The sequence below is a fragment of the Gavialis gangeticus genome, unplaced genomic scaffold, assembly GCF_001723915.1.
Source record: "Gavialis gangeticus isolate Ggan-Ray unplaced genomic scaffold, GavGan_comp1, whole genome shotgun sequence".
Classification (NCBI taxonomy): domain Eukaryota; kingdom Metazoa; phylum Chordata; order Crocodylia; family Gavialidae; genus Gavialis; species Gavialis gangeticus.
Genome location: NW_017729032.1, coordinates 44865542 through 44875397, shown reverse-complemented (window position 1 = coordinate 44875397; position 9856 = coordinate 44865542). Strand labels below are relative to the sequence as shown.

General features: G+C 38.6%; 1 protein-coding gene across 4 annotated transcripts in view; it reads right to left on the bottom strand.

Moving 5' to 3' along the window:
• The window catches only part of WASF3 (WAS protein family member 3), a 169232-nt gene that overhangs the window by 29396 nt on the left and 129980 nt on the right, over window positions 1-9856 (bottom strand). For 3 of the 4 annotated variants that reach the window (XM_019525202.1, XM_019525205.1, XM_019525204.1), the window contains 2 exons: window positions 7857-7999; window positions 581-715 (listed from right to left, as the gene is read on the bottom strand). In XM_019525202.1, the coding sequence (XP_019380747.1) occupies window positions 581-715; window positions 7857-7989 (268 nt within the window). In that variant the 5' untranslated portion in view covers window positions 7990-7999. Of the gene's footprint in view, window positions 1-580; window positions 716-5455; window positions 5686-7856; window positions 8000-9856 lie in introns of those variants that run through there. The other variant, XM_019525206.1, reaches the window with a different exon arrangement.

The window sequence follows — 9856 nt, the reverse complement described above, 5'->3', positions numbered from 1 at the left end:
TCCACCCCTGCAGGGCCAGCCAGTGTCCCCTTCCCTCTCTGTAGGGCCAGGTTGGGGCCTGGCTATGCACCCTTCCCTCTTCAAAGTGCCATGTCAAGCTCCTTTCCCCTGCAGGGCTGCATTGGGGCCTGCCTTCCCCCTGCCCCTCCTCCACACAGCCAGATGGTGCCCGCCATGCCTGCCCAGGCACCAGATTGGGAACAGCAGCTGGAAGCAACCTGCAGACGGACCGGGTGCTGCCAATCTGGTCTGCTGGGCAAAAATGTTGAGCACCATGATCTAGAGCTAGTCATATTCAAGATGCATTGCAAGTAAACTCTGATTTTCACCAAAACTCTGAAAATAATAAAATTAATTCAATATAATACCCCCCCCCAAAGCTAATAATTAAGTCAAGGATGTAGTTCAAGAATATTTCCTCCACATTACCCTAATCTGATTTTTCTTCCCCAACAAGAAAAACAAGATGAAATATCAACTCAGTGCTGCTCTGAAAGAAAAAGCTGTGATCGTTAGGTAATTAATTACTGTAGTCTTGTCAACATCACTTCTGGCTCAGTACTTTCATGCAATTACCTACCCTCTTCTACTGTTGAATCCAGCTGGGTAACTTTGACGGCAAGGCGATCAATTCTGTCTTGAAGGGAATTTGCTCTAATGTAGAAGTTGTTGGCCTCATTAAACAATTCACCAAATATATCTTCAGCATGTTTGCCTGTAGAGGAAAAAACACAGAGAAAGACATCTGTTAAAGATTTATAAAGACAGAGTGAACAGTGCTTCAATAGCATGATGTTATAATAAAGCACTCGAGTCACTGAATTACAGTATGCTACAGCAGCATAAGGCACATTAGAAGTTAAGTGCAATGTATTACATTCAAAATATCTATTGTTAAGTGCTATGCAGAAGTTTCACAGAAGTTTAAGGCTGGAAGGGACCTCATGAGATCATCAGGTCCAGTCCCCCTGCTCTAGCTAGGAAAGACTGCTGGGGTCAAATAACCCCAGCAATGTATGCATCCAGTCTCCTGCAAAATCAGGAAGATTAATATCAATACAAACATCCCCTAAACTTTGATTCAAAGCTTGATCAACCTGATCACTTTTCTGTTTAAAACCAGAAATACTCAAATTTTACCCTTAAACAGCTAAGATATTAACAAGAACATGCTAAGTGGTTAGTAAAGTCAGCTTCTGTGATGAAAACTTAAGGATAGCCCATGTTACTTTTTTTTTTTTTTTTTTTAAAGTAGATTCCACAGTCAATCCAAGGAATTTCAGAAAATAAACCACAATAGGCTTGGTGGGTTTTTTTAAAATCAATCATCTAAAATAAAGTGAATAGCAGAAAAGTGGCAGAATTATGTTAAAGTTAAGTTGAGCCCTTTAACTAGCCGTAACACTTCATAAGTGAACTACAGATGTTCAGAAAGTATCCCTTAGGCCTTGGACAGACATTATATTTGTATTGCTATATATGACCTTGTAGCAGTACAGAAAGGAGGTATACAAAGGTATACCTTGTGTCCCCCTCCCTTTGTAGCAGTCGCAGGGATCGAGAATCAGAGTGGCTTTGAATTCTGCACGTGTTCTTTTATCTTCCTCTCAAGCACCACATATTACCCACAGACAATACTGGGTTTTTGACTGGGATGCACTAGTACTTGCACAGGTATTCAAAAACTGCATAAAATTTCTGACAAAAAATCTTGCTCTTTTACTTAAGGTGATACCAGGTGACAAATTTGGGGTCAGGAAGCAATCTTCCCCACAAATCAAGGCAAAGAATGGGGGGCGCAGGGGAGAGGGATGGAGGGTTCCTTCATCTGAAGCGTGGGGATGGCTGTCTTCCTGGGATTATCTGAATACATATTTATTAACCATCTACTGTACTTCTCTTCTATTACAGTACCAGAACATGGCTAGTGCCCAGTCCCCCTGCTTTTACCTGTGGCCTACTGTAGGATGTTCTTCAGGTTTCTGATTCTGTGCCTTATAACCAAGTTGTGTGAGGATTAAGTGGAAAAATCTAAGAACATCTGGGTTAACATGGAAACTTTAAGAACTTAAGAATTTAAGGGTAAATGGTTTTCTCTGAAAGCCTGGGGACTGAATTGATGACACAGAGAGGCCATTTCTGCCCCTATATTCCTATGAATTTTGTAGAAATTAACTCAATGACAGAATATTCTCCAGAACCCTTCTCAAACCCATAACTGGAACTTAAGATTCCTTCTGATGTGTCTAGGTTAGAAGCTAGCCTGCAAAGTTCTTCAAGAAGAAAAAAACAGTATGCATGTGTAGGTGTCAGTCTCTCAGTTTTCTTAGAGAAGGCAGAAAAGGATTATAACAGATTGCTTTATAAATTATTTCCTTTTTTCATGATGAATAAAGATTTTATACTGTACCTGCTACTCTAAAATTCATGGGAGATAGATAATTAGCAAGCAGTAAAAAAATATACAAGCTACCTACAGTTGTGAGGATTATAGCTTCATATTAAAAGCCAGTTGACTGTGGTTTTTAAAGACAGCTATTTACAACCAGCATGTGGAAAAGATTAAATATTTATTTCCAAAAAGAGAAAAAAATACTTAATTCCCAAAGAATAACAAGGAATGTGGGCTGTAATAGACTATGGGGTTTGTTGTAATATTTCTGTGTTAACTGGGCTCATGTTGTAATTACACTGAATGCCTCAGTTTCCTTCTAGCTAACTAATATGAAGGGAAGGAGGGAGAGAATGGGTTAGAGAGAAAATAAAGCCAGTTTTCAGCCCATATGATAGAAGACACATCCATCTACAGAAAACTGAATGGCTAAGATAAGCATAAGAATGAACAGAAGAGTGTGACCAGGTGAGTGTATGGCTGAGGAGAGGGGTCTGGTACGGCTTTGTGGCTGCAAATAAAACAGTGGAGCAGTCTTTCAGGGTGCTCTGGGCTATGTAAGCTGGACTGGGGACAGAGTGACTGCTTAACCCTTTGGAAGGAGGTAGAGCACTTCTGGCTAAGTGGCTCTACCCCAATAAATACCTTTATTGAAAGAGTGGTCTGTTTACTATTTGAAACTTCAGTCTGCACTTGTTCTCCCCAGCAAGAGAAAGTCCTTCTCTCAAAAACAGAAGCTCCTTGACTCAGAGAATCAGGAAGGGTGAAGGTGAGGGACTTAAAGATCAGGTTCTCAGGGTGGGAAGGAACAGTCACCTATCCCCCCCCTCCCCACCCCTCGCTCTACAAGCCACACCTCAACAGGCACTCAGAAACCAGACAAGACCACTGACCAGGGTGAAAAACATTTTTTTTTTTAACTCTATAATTATAAAACATCCTCCCTTCACAAAATCTCTTCTGTCTCCTTATAATAGCTGTGATGCCATATACAAAGAAGTGCTTCTTCTCAGCACTTGTAAGAATCATTCTTCATAATACTCTAGTTGATAAAGTGCCTTAGAAGATATGCTCTGAATAATTTTGAGAAATTATTCTGGAGACCAGTGCTTAACATACAACAAGAATCACGATATGTCTCTCAAAGTTCTGCAGTATACTATATGTGGGGCATTTGCCTGTAAAGTCTTCATGAATCTATGACTGATTTCTACTAGATATCTCTGTAAAAAATCAACTGCAATTAATTCATTCTCTACAAAAGTCTGTATTAACGTATTTAATAAGTTGCCCCTGCAGCTATCTTCTGTAAGTAATGAAAACCATTAGTGCTATAACGAAAAAGAAACAAACCAATTATGCCTAAACCTATCTTCTTTTAGTAATGACAATACTTGAAATTTAAAAGAATGGTGCATCTTCCTTGTGCTTCAGACTACAAATATACTACTAGAATAAAGACACCTCAAGAAGCCATTCAAGTTAATGAGAGGTCTTCATGGTTTAGGAAGACAGTTTAGCATGTTTTTGACACAAAAGGCACATTTGAAGGCTTTGGTATTTAGGCTTCAAAAATAAAATCAACAGCATCTTATTCTTTCTTCCCATGAACAAATATCAAGTCAGAGATGAAAAGAATTGATTCTTCCCTATGCTTCTTTCTTGGTTTTATCATAAAAGAAACATATGAACTGATAGCTGTGCTGCTGAGGCAAAAGAAAGTTTCTTCTCTGTCAAATCAGTGGAATTTTTCAGTTCCTGCTCAGACCTCTCACCACTTTAGCTTCTTTTGCCAGTTTGGCTTGCACCTGTTCCACCCTCTGAAGCAGCAGCATCCGCTATATAGAAAGATACGAACATGAATTTAACTGAAAAGAGTTTTGTTGCATGAAAGCCAAAGTTACCGTGAAGCTATCAGTTCACTGACTGAAGAAAAAAAATTTTTACTTAAAATGTGTAAGTAACAAAACCATAGTTAGAAGGAAACAACATGGTCCACCAGATAAGAAAAAAGGCATCTGCCCCAGGATTTTTCTGTTCCCATTTATGAAGACTTTCTGTTATTATACAGAACTTTACTAGCTTGTGGCAATGAATTTCTCTACCTCTGAGAAATTAAACAAGCAGCAAACAGGTAAAAAGAAGGATGCAAAAAGGAGGATAAAGCTGGTTTCAAAATCTCCATGGCTCTGTCAAAATTTGCCATTTTGAAGATGCAGCTTGTGAGTATGATATACTACTAACAAACATAGATGACCTTTGCTAGCAGTGCTGGCTTTGGAAAGTCTTCGTCAAGACTGTATCATTTTTCACAGCCTGGAACTGAAGGAAAGATGTTTTCTTTTTGATTGCGATCAAAGAGAAAAACTTCCAATTTAGAAGAACAGCCTACCTTCCTTTAAGGAAGTCAAACTGAAGAAAGAAAAAAACTTTTTGCTCTTATTCTATATAATAGTCATTTTCTGGCACCTGAGACCCTGTGCACCTTTTAGACTGTCTTGCTAAAATTACATACCTTTCAGTACGTTAACTGACCACAGTGTGAAAGAACACAGTAAAATATCCAGAATATATGGCATGGTTCTTCCAATACATTTTTTAAAAATGTATACCATCAGGCTGAAAGGTGCTAATGGATGTGATTTGTTTGTAACTGTCTTAGATGTTGTCAAATAGTCATCATTTTGAAGTGAGCTTGCAAGGGCCCTGAAGGATAAAAGAGGAAGTAATGATGTGTGGTTATTGATCATCTAAGCTGAGGTCTGTAACCAGCTTCAATGCTTCCCAAAAAGTGGGTGTATAAATGCGCACCCACCCCTCCACCACTGCTGCACCATGGTTCTCTGTTTAGTGGCAGACATACAAAGAATCCTTTTTCTATACTGTGATCTTTTAGCAGAAGTAATGGCTCAGTATCTTCTTTAGATAAAAAGCTCTGATGCAGCAATGAAGAGGCTGCAGAACCACAAAGGGATGGTCTCCTCCTTGAGGTAAAAAAGTAGCCAATGGTGCTTCGGGTCTGATCCTCCCTATAAGATTTTGTCCCTTGTATTATTAAACTACCTGAATATTGAAGGGCTGGTGTTCAATTATGTATTTGAAATTCCAATACAATGCCTGGTGGATCTGAGCCAAAAATACCAGCATCTCTCAAGCCTGTCAGAAGTCATAGGTCTAGCAGAAGAGAACAAATATTATATGCTGCTCAAATCAATGCCTAAATTCTTTGCAGCTGCTCTTTGTTCATCAGGGAATGAGTCCAACTGGGCTTAATGGGTCACCAAAGTGAAGTGCTGTAATGGAACCCAACAGCTGAGCAAAGATTTTGTCACACAAAAAACAAATAGGAGGGAGGAAACAAAAACAAATAAAAACCCCACTTTTCTCTCACAAATATCTACTTTAGAGCCCTTTTTTATCCAGGGAAGCAGAAAGTGATGGCTTTGTAACCTTAGTTAACTCCAGAACTGCAAAGAGCAGCACAGAATCAACCAACAAATACTTATTTGACATTAATATGTGGTGTCTAGCAGAGTTATGATATACTACGAGTTCTAGCAGAGCCAAAATAGTCATCAATGTCAAATGACAGTACAGAAGTAGACTGCAGTTCTTAGCAAAGGAACGCGTGGTGCCAGCCACTGGTGGATGGGAAACTCAGCCTTGTTTAATTGTTGTAGTCTCAGTATATGGACACAAGAACATGTTGCTTAGGGTATGAACAGACACTTGCTCCTAGCAGTGCAAATTTCTGGGACAGTTGCTGTGCTAGAAATCTTCACAAGAGAGAGAGGATGTACAAACATTCTAGCCTGAAACCACCCTCACACCCCTAATCCCCATGCTTGTACATCATGCCTGAGAACACACCTAATCCATGGACAGCGAAGGCAACATTTGCTGCTCAATTCCTCCTAGGTGGAACGGAGTCAGGGAAAATTCATTGCCCCTTCCCCAGACTAAGATCACCCCGATCTAGGGAAGGCACATGGAGCACTCCTCTACCACCTGACTCCTCCCAATCCCTGACCCCCAGCAGTAGGGAAATGTACAGGCATTTGTTTCTGCACAGGAAACTCTCATGAAGGAGAGCTCTTCCTTGTTGAAAAAGGAAGATCTCTCTCTCATATCTGGGATGTTTCCTGCAAGAGATCGAGGCGAGGTGTGAATTTATAGCATGTTAGCTACCCTGCTGTAACTGGCTGAATGCATGTTCTTACGTCCATGAAAGATAGTGCAGGCTTCAAAAGTCAAGTAAATTACCTCATTTACTGTGGGAAACAGCATGCACACCAGCAGTCCTTTAGAAAAGCTGATGCACTCCAAGTTTATACCCAAGCTTACAGCACAGTAGCTTGTTCACATGCCCATACCCTTCAGCTTCTTTGATCTTTTCAGCATGCAAGCAGATCTCAGGGCATTTTTATACATGCTCCCGAGCTGCGCTTATTAAAAGCGCCTGGCACTGCGTTGGGTGCAGATGTATAAGTGGTACAGAGAGAACGCTGAGAAAACGGCAGTGGCGTGCCTTGCACTAAAGAACATTGAACACTTGTCCTTCTTAGCCCCTGCCACTGGACCTTTTGTGGAGGAGGGACACTGACAGAGCAGCAGTCCCTGTCATGGTGTCCTGGGGAGCATAAGCCTCTTCTTGAATGCCCGTTCCTAGCCTTAAAGAGGTATTTGGACAACTTACTCGTTCCTTAAGTGTACTCCTGTACCATTCCCTGCCAAGAAAAAAGCATTGAGAATACATTCTTCAAAAGATTCTCCATAGGGAAATATTTAAATGTAATGCTCTAAATATTTAGATGCAATTATTTTCTTTGAACACCAGTCAGCAAAGCATGGACTAGGCACAAGAGCTTAACAGTCACAAAAAAAGCTCAGTTTACTAGTCACTGCAATCAGACTTTCCCAATACATTTGAACTCTCAGAAATAACATCTAATGGGTTTGCTATATGATGTGTGAAGCCTAGACTGTTTACCAAAGGACTTTATACAGTCAAAATTACTTCATAAAGCTATTTGATGCCATTACTTCATGAAGCTGAAAGAAAACATTTCCTTTAACAAAACCAAGTTGGTCTCTAAGGTTATTCTACTTTCCTCAGCCATCATCTCTCACTCTGTTTACGTGTCTTTTTGAAATGCTCTAATGGGCCATGAGCCAGGAAGTTTTAATGATAAATTAACATTAATAAGACAAAAGAAACTAGCCATCTGATTCCAAGAGGCCAAGCAATCTACTGAACTGCACCCAAAACTGAAAAGCTGGCAACTCACAGCTCAAGTTCTAATCTTGGCTCCAGCAATCACTTGATGGAAACATAAGCACATCACTTAGGTTTCTGTGCTACTATTTCTACTATTGTAAACACTTGCTATTTTGGAAATATTTTGTTTGCAGAGCTCTTTGAAGACATGGAACAGCACTTATACACTGAAGTTCAGGTACTTACTTAAACTGCTAAGTTGCCGTATAATAGCAGCAAGGGTACTGTTGGTTACACATTCCAGTTCACTGGTAATTCCTTCAGGCAGAGCTCCTCGGCAGAGGTGCCTAGGTTCAATGTTCCTCTTTACTAAAGGCATGACTCACAATCTGCAATTTAAAGAAAAACCTGTTACATGGTTCATACACATATACAGCATTGATAAATCCATACATAAATACTATCCCCTTTTCCAATGTACATTAGATCATTAGAACAGTTTCTTTAATATTTGAGTGCATTCTGGAATAGGCAAAGCCTAGAAAATAGAAGAATGACAGATCTCTGCACCAAAGATTTTAGAATCTAAATTATGTACTTGACAGACAAATGAGGATCTAACACGCAAGAAACATGCCAAGGAAGAAGCACATGTAAGTGACAAAAAAAACATGACAGATTTAGCTAAAGCATGTAATCTTTTTTTTGGCTTTAATTCTAAATCTATTTGTTTTTCTAGGTGATGTAGATGTGTTTTAGGAGTTATCTGAACAAAATAAGAATGCAGGTTTAACAGATTTTGGAAGGACACTCCAAGCATGAGATGAATAATTTGCAGACAAAAAGAGAGAAAGCATGTGGCAAACCGAAGAGGTCTGTGTAGAATATACGAGAGACAGAGGCACAGATGGCTGAGGGCTTCATGATATGGGGCTGCAAACGTAACAGCAAGAAAACTGATCTTGCTGGACAGTTTAATCGGGAATCAACAACATGACTCAAACGTGGAGTGAGAGATGATATACAATGTATGTTTTTAATGTTGATTTAAACTTCGATCATAGTGATGCATGGGAAAGCAAGAGGAATTTGACATGGACATTTTAGAGATGAACAGAGCAGAATTCAGTATTTAAAAATAAAGAAAATTAAGAGTGGAAGCAACTAGTCAAGGCAGGTTTTGATTACTATATGAAAGAATGATTTAGCTTGGAGAAGGAAAGTTTTTTTTTCTTTAAATGGAATAACACTGCATCCATATGCTATTCAAACATATACTGGTATATATGTTCAGATTCATCAGAGCACTGATGTAATCTAGAATGGTACATAAGGTAGGCAGGCTAGGAAAAAACAACAAGGCAGGAGTTTATTTAAAGCATTTAATTCAATAAACCTTTCAACTGCTTTAAATTAAAATCTAAATGGGCAAAACAGAAACAAACAGCATTTCTATTTTCAAAACAGTACTATAGAATAATTCTAACTAATGATTATATATTTTTTTCTAAATAAAACTTTTAATGTATCAAGATAAGAGGAAAATATTTTAAATGCAGCTTACTAAGAATTTAGAAATCTTTATATAAATATTTCTCTTTTAGCTGAATATTTAGAACTATTTTGTTTCAACAGGATCTTTATAAAAACCTATTTAAAGCTATGGTAAAGACCTTAAATTTTATTCAAAGCATCTCTCACTGTCCTCCCAAAGGCATAAAATTTTTAAAATATTTTATATTTTAAAGCTAGTTCAGTCTGGTAATTCCTTTAAATCTGATGTTTAAATTAGAAAAAATAAATGATAAAATTAATTTTTACTCAACAGAAGACCTCTTGAAATATTTTTTATTTCTGATTGATGTTTTCAAATTCCTTTAGGACTGGATTAGCTTTAAAGGCATTATTTACTATACAAGTTTATTCATTTTTGTGAAGTCGATCTATAAAACATAACATCTGGACATTTAGAACTGCCAAAATATATCTTAGCAACAGCCCATTTTGTATAGGGCACAACATACTATTTATGGAGAAAACGAAACTCCTTATGAGGAACTGGGTTAGAAAGAAGTAACATTGAAAGTAGTGGAAAATAAATCAAAGAGGAGCAGAGATCAATGGTATAAACTAGGGATTCCAAATCCTAAAATACACACACACGCAGGCAGTCAGTCATGTTTTTCTGAAGTCAAGTAGAAGGTAGGGCAGGGTAGCATCTTTGGGACTAACTGGGTCACAGAGGT